Source organism: Phoca vitulina, unplaced genomic scaffold, assembly GCF_004348235.1.
Source record: "Phoca vitulina isolate PV1807 unplaced genomic scaffold, GSC_HSeal_1.0 scaffold29, whole genome shotgun sequence".
In the NCBI taxonomy this organism is placed as follows: Eukaryota; Metazoa; Chordata; class Mammalia; order Carnivora; family Phocidae; genus Phoca; species Phoca vitulina.
The window spans coordinates 17,968,304-17,981,353 of NW_022589732.1; the positions used below are offsets into that span (position 1 = coordinate 17,968,304).

Consider the following 13,050-nt stretch of genomic DNA (forward strand, 5'->3'; position numbering starts at 1 on the left):
CATCCATTTAAAGAGCTGTGGTTGCCAGTCTCTGCTGGAGAGATGCTAGAAATAGGGCAGAAGCACAGGAGTACCAGTTACAGCAGGGGCCTAAGTGTAATGCTGGAACAAGAGCAGCCCCATGTGGTCGAGTGAGCGGACAGCCATGTTTGTACTACCTAGGAACATGAAAGCTGCTAGGAATGTAATGGATCTGACTGAAGGCCCCTCATTAAATGAACGAGCACACACCCAAGCAGCACAGAGCTGACCTGGGGCTAAAGCCACGGTGTTGACTTCCCCCTCCCCTCTGCTACCTTCTCTTCCGGCTCGCAGCACAAGCCCACGCGGACCAAGTGGCTAACCCACCCGAAGAGCCAGACGCACCTCCAGAGTCTCCTCAGCGGTGCAGCCAGGCTGCTGCTGCAGCTTGCCTGTGTTCAGGGCTTCGATGTACTCATCACATTTTTTATAGCCAGCGTTCAGCAACTCATACTTGGCCTTCAGCAGTCCTTGACCAGGTGTGACGTCACCAATCCCAATGGAGAATCCACGGTTTGCTGCAGAATAGTTGGCAGATAGAGCAGAGAGGGCCATGAATGTTCATCAACCTACTACATGGAAACAAGTTTACACCTTCAGAAAACATGTCATGATCCAATTAAATAAAAATGTATCACGGGAGTTCCTAGTAAATTATATAGAAATGACCAAGACTCACTGAATCCTGTCAGAGACCTTACAACCCAGTGGGGAGCAAGTAATGTCCCCAACTAATTATAATATAAAGCAGACTGATATTAAACACTAAAAAGCAGCCGGAGAAAGCCAGCAATAGAAAGTGAGCCATCTGACTTCTTGTTCTAAGATACCATCTTAGAGATCTTTCTGCCCACACCCTCTTGCTTCTTCAGAAATCATTCCAAAGCACAAAAAAACCCCACCATTGAGGGAACTATGCCCCACCAATTACCTAACCCTAACGTATGTAGAAATGGGTGAACAAGAGGCACCTGGTTTAGTAGTGTGGGGAAGGGATACCTAAGAGTGGCTGTGGAAATGAGGGCCCACGAGTCTGGAAAGGCTCAGAAACTATACCATCAGCTTCTGCAGATGCTGCAGATAATGTATGTGTTGGACATAAGGAAACCTGGTGGAGTATCAGTATTTTCCTGTGGGAGATGGGAGTTTACTAATGGAATTAGAGAGCTCTGGACAGGGGATACCAGGTGCAAAAAGATGGGAACGACTGGAAAGCAGGGCATGAGGGAAAATATATTCCATGGCTGTGGTCCCTTGGCCCCTTTCCCTGTCCAGCTCCCAGAATCCTGGCAAGCAGGTCTCAACCACTGTTGGGGGGGAGACTGAGACTGGAACATATGTCCCTGGAGAAACCAAGCCTCCCTAGAGAAAAGCATTACTGATAGGAATATTTGGCAGTTCCTCAATAAAAATGTTGGCTTGCAGCTGAATCAAGGGACAAGCCCATCAACCAACAGGCTCCATTTCTAATCAGTGTTTGGTGTCTCACTCCTAAAAGTTTGAATGGATAGCCAGGGACCACCAGATATTTGAGGAAAGTCTTCAACATGAAAGAATGAAAACAACAAATGCACAGAAAAATGAAAGTAAGGAGAAAATTCAGGGAGCAAATAAAACTATGAAAAATATTGTGTCTGACAGAGAAGATATATCTGGAGATCAAGAACAGGAAGCCTTAAAAAAAAACAAAACAAAAAAAACCCAAAAAAACTCCCGGAAAGCAAAAAACTACACCTACAAATAAGAATAATGGAAAATATGGTTGGAAGCTAAATAAATGATAGTTAAAATTAAAAAAAAAATCAATAAAACAAATCACTTTAAAAGATAAAAGGAGGGGCGTCTGGGTGGCTCAGATGGTTAAGCGTCTGCCTTCAGCTCAGGTTATGATCCCAGGGTCCTGGGATCGAGCCCCACCTTGGGCTCCCTGCTCAGCAGGGAGTCTGCTTCTCCCTCTCCATTTGCCCCTCCTCCTACTCATGTGTGTGCGCTCTCTCTAGCTCTCTATCTCAAATGAACAAATCTTTTTTTTTTTTTTTTTTCAAAGATTTTATTTATTTGACAGAGAGAGACACAGCGAGAGAGGGAACACAAGCAGGGGGAGTGGGAGAGGGAGAAGCAGGCTTCCCACTGAGCAGGGAGCCCGATGCGGGGCTCGATCCCAGGACCCTGGGATCATGACCTGAGCCGAAGGCAGATGCTTAACCGACTGAGCCACCCAGGCGCCCCCTCAAATGAACAAATCTTAAAAAAAAAAAAAAAAAGGATAAAAGGAATCCAGAAATAAGGAGATGGACAACAGGGAAAAGAAAATAAGGAAATCAGAGAACTGATCTAGAAGCTCTACTTACACAGTGAATAGGAATTCCAAAAAGAAAGAACAGAGATAATTAAGGTGAGAAATTACCAATACCAACAACAAAAACCCAAAAACCAAACCAATCCAAACACGAGAAAATTTCCACAACTGAAGGACACATGGTGGCAGATGAAGAGAGCTCACAGAGCGCCCACCCAGCACAATGAAGAGACCCATTCCAAGGGTGTACCACTGTGAATTTCCAGAACACCAAAAACAGAGAATTCTCAATCCGGAATGAAAAGACAGATACAACAATGTGAAAATAGGAATAGAAATCCACTTTAACAGTAGCTCCGAGGGCTAGAGGAGAGCAGGACCTTCAAAATTCCGAGGAAAGACAGAATTCAATCCAGAGTTCTATACCCAGCCAGAGAATCGATCAAGTGTAGGAGCTGAATAAGAATGCTTTTGGGCATGTAAAAATCTGGACCAGGGCCTGCTCAAAGCCTGAGCAAACAAAGGAAACAGAACAGTGCAAGGAGAGAAGGGGAAGATGAGGGCCTGGCAGAACCCAGGCATGAGGGCCCAGGGGGCTGTGGTCAGAGTGCAGGCACCTGGAAGGAACCTGTGAAGGGCCCTTGGTCTAATGACCCAGTCTGAGGGGCAACAGGGAGCTGCTGTGCACGTGAGACAAGAACTCAAGGGCAAATTCAAATCTGAACCAAACCGGTCAGTACTGAGCTAATTTCATGGAAGTGAAGGCACAAATGATTCAGCCGGGAGTAAGTCTCCTTTCCTGTGCACAGGTATGTGTGTGCTGTGTGGGGGTCGGGGGAGTTAAAGGTAAAAGAAGGAAACAACACAGAGCCCCTCAGCAAGTACCGCAATAAAATGAGGATACTGAGATACTCACAGAGGTAGACAGGAGCCAGCCTGGCAAGCCGTGACATCGCATCGGCCGCTTCGTTCTGCCCCCAGTCTCGCAGCAAAATGTAGAATATGTTGTTCTTGGATCCGGACCCCAGAGTTCCCTTGTCCATACTGCCACTCATCAACTCACTGTTCTGGATAGTAACGTCTGTAAGGATAACGATGACTGTGCACTTAAACAATTACTACTTAGCCTCATTCCAAAACGAACATGACGCAGTTGAGAAAATACCTTCCCATATTGAAAATTAAAGCAGAGCAAATAAAAATTCTCTAAAAATGTCTGAGGAGAGGGGCGCCTGGGTGGCTCAGTTGTTAAGTGTCTGCCTTCGGCTCAGGTCGTGATCCCCGGGTTCTGGGATTGAGCCCTACATCGGGCTCCTTGCTCGGCCGGGAGTCTTCTTCTCCCTCTCCCATTCCCCCTGCTTGTGTTCCCTCTCTCGCTGTGTCTCTCTCCGTGTCAAATAAATAAAATCTTAAACAAAAAAGTCTGAGGAGAAAGAAGAGAAATCTAGGGACTTTTGAAAAGCATGAAAAGCCCAGTTAGTTATTTTACAATCCTAACTCTTAAATGTACCACCTGACCCTCATTTTCAACTGTGAACTGAGAATGACAGTGTTGACCAATTGTCATCTTTCTGTCACAGGGATAATTTGAGCATCTGATGAAATCACGTGCAACAAAGTACTCTATAAACTATAAAGCATATTGTTATTCACACAAGAGAATGAAAACTAATGGCACCTGGAAGAGGCTATACCACAAAATGAAATTCACATCTAGGTAAAAACAAAACACAATCTAAAACAAGAAGCCAAAACACCTAGAAGACCAGAGAGTATATTTTCAAAGCAATGGTTATAAACCTGAGAAAAATTGGTGCCCTTCGAAACATTTACTCTTCGTGGCAAAACAGTAGAAGTCTTGACCCTCAGAGACTCTGCAGTTCAGTTCTTCAGTGCAGAGTCCTGGAGAACTATTTCTTGTCACAAGGCCTGGCTAACAAAGCCCATTCAAAGTCAGTGCCATTCACAGTAGTCTGCTGGGGAACTGCTCGTTAGCAGTCTGAGGGGAAGCAAAGGAGCTCGCTCAACAAACCAAACGCTGGCTGAATGGCATTGGTCCGTGGACCATACTTTGGGTTGAACTAGTCTGGATGACTCGGATGGTTTAACATTTAAATCCTCTCATGGTTATACCTGATCTTCATGTCATAAAAAACTCACTGACCAGGAGGCAGTAAAAAAACAGTCCTACTAATTATACTTTTAGACAATGAACACATTTTTGGAAGTAAAATGATAAATTATATGCCTTAAAAAATGAGACCCTTGCTGATGGCAAAAAAAAAAAAAAAAAGGGTAGGGGCAGAATAAAAGAAATTGCATGAATTTATAGAAACTAGTCACCTAAAACACATCTGGAGCTCTGGAGAAGAACATTCTAATCACTGGATCACGTACCTACATGATCTCTACTTTTTAGAGAAATGGGGAATCACATCTGAGAGGAGAAACACCAACTACATTTCCCCAAATAAACTTCCGGCCTAAGAGCAACCTCGGATTTGCCTGCTCCGGGAAGGCAGTCACTGGCCACCTGCTTTCCGCCCCCTCCCACCCTGCTGCCTTCACTCACAGGAATCATTGACACAGAGATCTTCTCCTTTGCCGCAGTACTGCTTGCCCTTGGTTCGGAGGTTGGCCCTCACTGGGTTGTCCTCGCTCGGTCTGAGGATGACACTGAAGATCTGCTTTCCCGTCCACAGGGTGACAGGCTGCAGAAGGAAGCCACAGCATCAGTTGGCTGAGCCTGGTCTCGACTGCAGAGTGCTCGCGGGCTAACCTGGCACCAGCACCCCAAGCATCCGCACAAACCTTTAGTATCGTCGGGGGTGGGAGGTGAATTTTAATTTTCTCATCCTTGCCAACCAATATTGAAGCAATGATTTGGCAAGCCTTGGCGCGGTCAAAGAAAGTGTCCTTAAGGGTGAGGAGATAGGCACCTACGAATGTTGGCAATAACACAACACAAAGAAACGGAATGAAACTGTGAGAAAATCACAAGGTTTTGATTTTAAAATGAATCTGGGCTATTACCAAAAGAGTGAATTAAAACATAGAGCTACTTGCTGGCTCTCTCCTCCCACCAGAATCGAAGCTCCACAAGGAGAGGGACTTTGTCTGAGTCACTGCTGTATCTCCAGTGCTTAGAAAAATGTCTAGGGCACCTTAGGAGCTCAACGAATGCTTACTGATTCCAAGCATAACCAACCAACACAAAATCTCTCAAGTCGGTTCACAGTCAACACTTAGTAAATGAACAACAGAATTAAACACAGGAAATTACACAGCTCTTTAAGTTGTGACATGATTCACTGTGAAAGAGAATCCTGGTGTTCCAGTCTCCCTTCAAGTGACTTCACACACACACCTGTCAGAAAATCCTGAATAGCAGCAATTAGTGGTTCTCCATTCCTTGGTGTTACCAGATTTGCTTTAGTCTGAAGGAAAAACAAACAATACATTAGCCATTCCATCCATACGTTCTTTGGATTGCATGATGCAGGCCAGGAACTGCACCCTAAAGACTCCGAACTGCTGCAAATAAATACAGAATAGCTGGTGAGCGGAAAAAAGAGGCTGAGAAATGGAAGACAGGGGTCCTGATTCCAGCTTTGTCACCAGCTCCTCTTTCCTTTACCTGCAAGAAATGGGCCTCAGATGTTCCTACCAACACTAAAATCAATACTGAGTGAAGTTGTTTTGGATTCCTACAGGAACTCCGTATGTGTAAGACTTCACGGTTATTAACAAATGCACTTCTTCAAAGAAAATTCACTTCTATGAATGATGGCAGCACTGTTACCTTTGAGGACAACCAATTCCATACCTCTCCACAATGATGGCAGAACTGCTGAACTTCTCTTGGTCAAGACACTGGGTTCTAACAATAATTAACAACAGGATTTAATTAAAATTTAACGAATGCCTACACTGAGCGAAAGGGGTGCCAGTTGTTCAGGGCATAATTAACAAGTTTAAAGAAGATTCTATGCATCAGAATGCATTTGCTCAATTTTTGCTGTTGTTGAGATGTAACTGACAGATAAATTTGCTCAAATCTTGATGTGGAGATGCTTGTGTTACTTGCAGGTTGTCTGGGCAACCTCACCTGGAGTAAAAGGCCCTTTAAGGGAGAGACCTGCTTCTGCCTTCTTGTTAACGCTGCACGGAACGGTGATCCTCCAGCTAGGGCTGGAAGACAAGTTGTTCATGCCTGCTTTCGAAAATCTCTCTGAGGCGGGACAGGGAGGTGGTCTGGGGGCTGAGCACATGAAGCTGGGATCTGCATATTTTGCAAGTCTCCTGGGTAATTTGGGACTATATTCAGGCTAGAGCCATACCCACTCCACTGAGTCACAATTGCTGAGTCAATACAGTAGATGACAATTTTCTTACATAAAATTGAGGGGATTTGTCCTGATAGTAACTAAAGATTCTTCCATCCCAATATCCTTGGAGCCTGTGTTTTATTGTTGTCATTTTTAACCAAGGAAATATGATACAACAAAACGGATCTTCAGTACCAAAGTCAATGCTAAAGTCCAACTGGTTGGCGACAGGCCGTTATCACTAGAAACCAGATACACAGCTGATATCACTGGCAACATCTAAACATTACTTTTTTTTTTTTAAAGATTTTTTAATTTATTTATCTGAGAGAGAGAATGGGAGACAGAGAGCATGAGAGGGGGAGGATCAGAGGGAGAAGCAGACTCCCCGCTGAGCAGGGAGCCCGATGTGGGACTCGATCCCGGGACTCCAGGATCATGACCTGAGCCGAAGGCAGTTGCCTAACCAACTGAGCCACCCAGGCGCCCCTAAACATTACTTTTTATTACATAAAATAGTATGTTCTTTATAGAAAAAAAAATCTAAAAATATAAACACAAAAAAGGTGAAAAAATCAAAAATCCAAAAAAACATCTCTGCATGAACTGCCAAACCAAAGAACTGCTATTCTAAGATTTTGGTATATAACCCTTCCAACCTCTGTCTAGAAACGCTTTTACAAACATAGAAGCATCTCTTTACCAAACAAAATACGATCATGTCATACATGATTTTACATTTAATACATTTTTTAAATAAAAAATAAATCATAAGTAGCTTTTAGCCAACAGCTATACAAACTATATCATCATTTTTAAGGGCTACACAGGATTTCGTGGTATGAATGTGACATAATTTAATCTTACCAACTTTTTATTGGTGGACATTGTTTCTAACGTTTTATTATTACAAGTAATTTTGCAACTCCGCTTATGTCCTCTGGAGCGCTTACTAGCAAGGAGAGTACAAGGTCAGAAGGAATGATCACTACACCATCTGACCGCGGGAGCATGGAACTCATTCGTGGCCACCCCCCCTGCATCATCTCTCTCGCTGTCCACCAACACCTAACACGGCACTCATCGCAACTGCTACAAATACTGACACTCAGGAGGAAACAGGCTGCCTCTTGTCACGCCAGGTCGGATCATACCACAGGGTCTTTGCACCTGTTGTTCCTCTGCTTGGATTGCTCTTATGCAGACAGTCACGCTGCTCATTCTCCCACTTCTTTCAGAAGCTGGCTCAAGTGTTATCATTTCAACGGCCTTCCCTGACCATCCTCTATGGAACAGAACCCCTCTCATTTTCTTTCCTCCTTGCTGTGTTTTGTTCTTTTCTTCTCAGCACTTATCACCACCTGACCTATTTTATAATTGTTTATTCTTCACTTCTCTCTGTTTGAATAGGGATGAGAACAAGAACTTTGACTTTCTTATTCTGTGCTGTGTTCCTAGAAGAGTACTTGGCATACAGTAGGTGCTCAATAAGCATCAACCAATCATTTTAAAAGGCTGAGGAGTCTGAAGAAATAATTCACAAGAAGACTCCAAATACACCAAGATGGCCACTGAAGGATTCATCCTCAGAGCAAAACAGGGAAAACACCCTCAATTCTCAACAGAAGGTAGATGAACCTTGGTGTGTTTAGCTGGTGAAATTCTGTAAAGCCATTATAATCAATAATTATGAAGACTTAACAAATGGGGGCATTTATTTTTAAGTTTATATTTATTAATTTTTTAAAGGGGGGAGGGGCTGAGGGAAGAAGGAGAAAGAGAGAATCTTAAGCAGGCTCCATGAGGGGCTTGATCTCACAATCCTGAGATCATGACCTGAGCTAAAACCAAGAGTCCGACACTTAACCAACTGAGCCACCCAGGCGCCCTTATAATACATTAAGTAGTAAAAAGGAAAACAGAGGCTATCACAAACCATGACCACAACAAGTATCTAAATTCAAGGATAAGGAACAAACAGATAAAAAGAGGTGGAAATAAAGAAAACAGAGAAGTCGCGATATGCAAAATTCTTATTTAAATAACTCCGTTATGCTAGAACATTTGAATAAATAAGAATCAATGTTTTATTTTTATTTATTTATTTTTTATTTTATTTTTTTTAAAGATTTTATTTATTTAAGAGAGAGAATGAGAGAGAGAGAGCACATGAGAGGGGGGAGGGTCAGAGGGAGAAGCAGACTCCCTGCTGAGCAGGGAGCCTGATGTGGGATTCGATCCCGGAACTCCAGGATCATGACCAGGATCATGAGCCGAAGGCAGTAGCTTAACCAACTGAGCCACTCAGGTGCCCAAGAATCAATGTTTTAAAAAATTGAAGACCACAGTGTATTTTAGCCACATGAATTTCTTAGTAGTTAAGTGTGTACACAAAATCTGCACCACATTAAATACTTCACTTTACCAGAAAAACTGTATCAACTTCAGGCATGAAGAACCCAGGCAGGCCAAGAATGCAGCCCCTCCTTCCTGTCCCCACCGAATCCTCCTGTAGTTTAATAGATATGCTTGCGGAACTTAACTGCCTTCACTTTAGAATCATACTAACACCGTAAATTAAAACAGATTAAAAAAAGCACCGAATCAGAAACGGTGAGAAGTGTTTTGGAGGTAGGAGCACCGATAGCCACAGACAAAACAGCCCATGATAATACAGAAAACCAGAGTACTGGGAATAAGGAAAACATAACCTCTACAGAATGATTTTGTTTAGTGTGTCCTTTAGACAACAAACGAGCATGTAATATACTGTTGGAAGATTTTTGTTCATAATGTTCAATAAAATGTATTAGTACTTAAAGATTTATCTTCACCTACCAAAAAATCCTCTTATGCAGAACGTCTTACGCTTTTCCCATGACCCCCAACAGTCAAGATATTGCTATACCCTTATCTTTTTTATTTTTTAAACATGGCTTATTCATATAATACTATTCAGCGATAAAAAACAACAAATTGCAACAAATGTACAATTACAGATGATTTTCAAAAGCATGCTGAGTGACAGAAGAGGTACACAAAAAAAGTATAAATGTATGATTCCACTTACGTGGAGTTTTAGAAAAGACACCAGGGGCGCCTGGGTGGCTCAGTCGTTAAGCGTCTGCCTTCGGCTCGGGTCATGATCCCAGGGTCCTGGGATCGAGCCCCACATCGGGCTCCCTGCTCAGCGGGAGGCCTGCTTCTCCCACTCCCACTCCCCCTGCTTGTGTTCCCTCTCTTGCTGTGTCTCTCTCAGTCAAATAAATAAAAAAAAAAAAAAAAAAAAGAAAAGACACCAGATACACAGCGGGGAAAAAATCAGGACAGTATTGCCTCTGGCAGGTGAGTTATAATGGAAAGGCACAAGAGGAAACTTTGGGGGGTTATAGTAATGCTCTCTGTCTTGACAACAGTTTGATATACACAGCTCTATGCACTTGCCAATGCATAAATAGAATGGTACACTTCACCTTAAAAATGAAAAATAAGAGAAAAAATAAACCATTTAAATCTAACTGTATGCAGACTGAGGTATTTAGGGAGTATACTAAATGTCTGCCACTTACTGTTAAATGCTGCCAGAAATAAGATGGAGTATGGATAGATAGAAGGAAGAACAGAGGGACTGATATGTGATGAAGCCTAATAGTAAAACGTAAACTAAAGGATCTAGGGCTACACACCTGTCTTATCTTTTCATAGCTGGTACTCGAATAGGTACTTTCCCTTAGAGATGCACGTTATAGGCCAGAAGATACTCCCCTCAACTCCCCACCTGTCACAGACACTCCCTTACATACTATAAGGTGCTTTCAAACAGGACCCGCTGCCCTTCCCCTCCTTTCAGGCTGTTCGGGGTGGGGGTGGGGGCTGCTACCCTACATACCCCCATCAGAACAAGGGCCTCTGCTTTAGCTTCCTCCGTTTGAGGAAGATGAAGGTTCATCTCATCGCCATCGAAATCTGCGTTGTAGGGCGTACAGACACACTCGTTAAATCTGAAGGTCCGGTGCGGCTTGACCTTGGCCTGTGGAATACATACACACACACACACAGACACACACAAAACAAAATAGGAGAGGGACTTAGTCATTTACCCAAAAACCTCATGATTTCAAAACATTAATAAATGGTTTCCTGGAGAACTGGATACTTTAAGAAAATAAATTTCTAGTAAGTTCTGTCAAGTGATAACGTGTCACTTGTGGACTTATTCAAGTAGCTTTATGAGATCAAAACAATACAATGAGTTTAACACAAGGCAAATACCAACCTAAGAGCCACAAGAAAGGGCTCCCCTGGCCAATGATGTCATAGTTTGATATCAAACAGATTCATGGCAGAAACTGATTAAAACACACTGACTAAATAAAAACCCATGAATTTATAATGACACTGAAAAAAGGGAAAGCAAGACCACACACAAAACCCAAACCAACATAGTTGGAAGAAATTGAACACCAACATTCTCCTCCCCAAACTGATAAAAAAGGAAAAAGAATCAGGCATTTATGCTGCCTTTCCTTCAGGAATTATATTTTTGGGTAATAAATAACCCTAGTTAGTAAGACAAAATTCTTCATTATACAAATGGTGGGTATGAAATGTGAAAGGAATGACAGATTAGAAAATCTCCATTTTGTAGCCCCCATGAAATAATGTTGGCAATAATCATAAATGGAGGAAACCTTTAGAAAAAAGGTCGATAAGAAAACTTTCAAAGGAGGCGCCAGGCTCAAGTATCTGATGCCCTAACCTTCTCAGCATAACTATGAGTGGGGCAGCCAGACAACACATGCCTTCTGAAATAAGGTAAGAGGAAGTAGCCAGCACCAGCTAGGAGTTACTCTTGCCAGAAGTTGAACATGAATCTGACCCTGCCTTGAGAGCTACTGTCCAGTTTATAGGAATAAAAGGAAGAATGAAGAAACTCTTAATGCCATGAGTATACATACAGAGAACACGGGACATTTCTTCAGGACAAATGACCTGGCTTTTTCAGCAACAGTGAAATTAAAAGGGGGGGGGTGCCTGGGTGGCTCAGTCGTTAAGCGTCTGCCTTCCGCTCAGGTCATGATCCCAGGGTCCTGGGATCGAGCCCCGCATCAGGCTCTCTGCTCCGCGGGAAGCCTGCTTCTCCCTCTCCCACTCTCCCTGCTTGTGTTCCCTCTCACTCTGTCTCTCTCTCTCTGTCAAATAAATAAATAAAATTAAATTAAAAAAAAAAGAAAAAGGGGAGGCAGTTGTTCTGGATCAAGAGAGACTGAAGACATGTTATCAACCAAATGTCATGTGCAGACTTTACATGCAGATTTGGACAAACTAGCTGCGAAAAGATTGTTGAGATGCTTGGGGAAATGTGAGCATGGACTGGATACCGGACAATACGAAGGAGTGAGTGTTCATTTTGTGTAGTGTGGTATGGCACTGTGGTTATGTGTGTCTTACAGAAGTAAACTGAATACACATGGAGAGAAGACATGGCATCTGGGGCCATCAAAGGAAAAAGGGAGAGAAAACAGGAGTGGCAAAATCTTGAAAATTATTAAAAACAGAGAATGAGAATATAGGAGTTCTTCATAGGATTCTTTCCACTTTTGTATATATTTGAAATTTTTCAAACAAAAACATTTTTATTTTGAGAATGCCCCAAAGCCAAGCAAAAGTTTCTGGAAAAGGAAGGCTTTTGTCCTCTCCCAAATCCCCATAATCATAACCCCCATAATCATAAACTTTCTTTGATGTTTCCAGACTTAAGTAAAAAGATTGAGGAAACATGTTCGTGAAGTGAAAAACTAAATCTAGAAAGACACTACCCGAAGAGCCTATTTAAACACTGTTTGCAAATGCTCATGGATTTAAAGGCTTTGGAGAAGGAGAATTTATGAATATTGAGCGAGTTAAAGTTGCATCTAATTTCCATTTTAAATCTCCAGAAAAAGGAACTGCTGCTGTTGCAAAACTAAATCACCGAAGAAAATACGCTTGAAGGTCTTCGCTGGAGGGCCACTGCGACGAAAAATATCCTAAGCATTTTAGTTCCATAGTTAATATGCTAAGTGAAACCTGAAATCTCCTTTCTGCCATATCTATTTTACGTAAGTCTGCGCACACACATATATGTATATATTTTGTTTGCAAGTGGAATCATGTGCCAGTCACTTTCACGCTAGTTTTCAATTAGTTCCTTTCTGTTTCACTGTTGTGTGTGGATTTTATCAATACGAAAAATACTGAAGGGAAGCCTGAAACGTAAAAGTTTCACTCAAACTAAAAAGTGAGAGTAGAGAAAAATCAGAAGTCACAAAAATTTGAGATTACTGGCAACTGAATTTTAGGGGTCCGGAATTTTGCACCGCACACCCAGCCAATTCCCACCCAACAGAAGCTAAAAACAGA

At 42.5% G+C, this 13,050-nt stretch overlaps 1 protein-coding gene across 3 annotated transcripts in view; it reads right to left on the bottom strand.

Moving 5' to 3' along the window:
* Nucleotides 1-13,050, bottom strand: part of POLR3A (RNA polymerase III subunit A) — a 50,754-nt gene that overhangs the window by 23,612 nt on the left and 14,092 nt on the right. For 2 of the 3 annotated variants that reach the window (XM_032423612.1, XM_032423611.1), the window contains exons 11-16: nucleotides 10,538-10,678; nucleotides 5,688-5,757; nucleotides 5,132-5,259; nucleotides 4,893-5,031; nucleotides 3,237-3,401; nucleotides 367-539 (exon numbers count right to left, since the gene is read on the bottom strand). In XM_032423612.1, the coding sequence (XP_032279503.1) occupies nucleotides 367-539; nucleotides 3,237-3,401; nucleotides 4,893-5,031; nucleotides 5,132-5,259; nucleotides 5,688-5,757; nucleotides 10,538-10,678 (816 nt within the window). The remainder of the gene's footprint in view (nucleotides 1-366; nucleotides 540-3,236; nucleotides 3,402-4,892; nucleotides 5,032-5,131; nucleotides 5,260-5,687; nucleotides 5,758-10,537; nucleotides 10,679-13,050) is intronic. The other variant, XM_032423613.1, reaches the window with a different exon arrangement.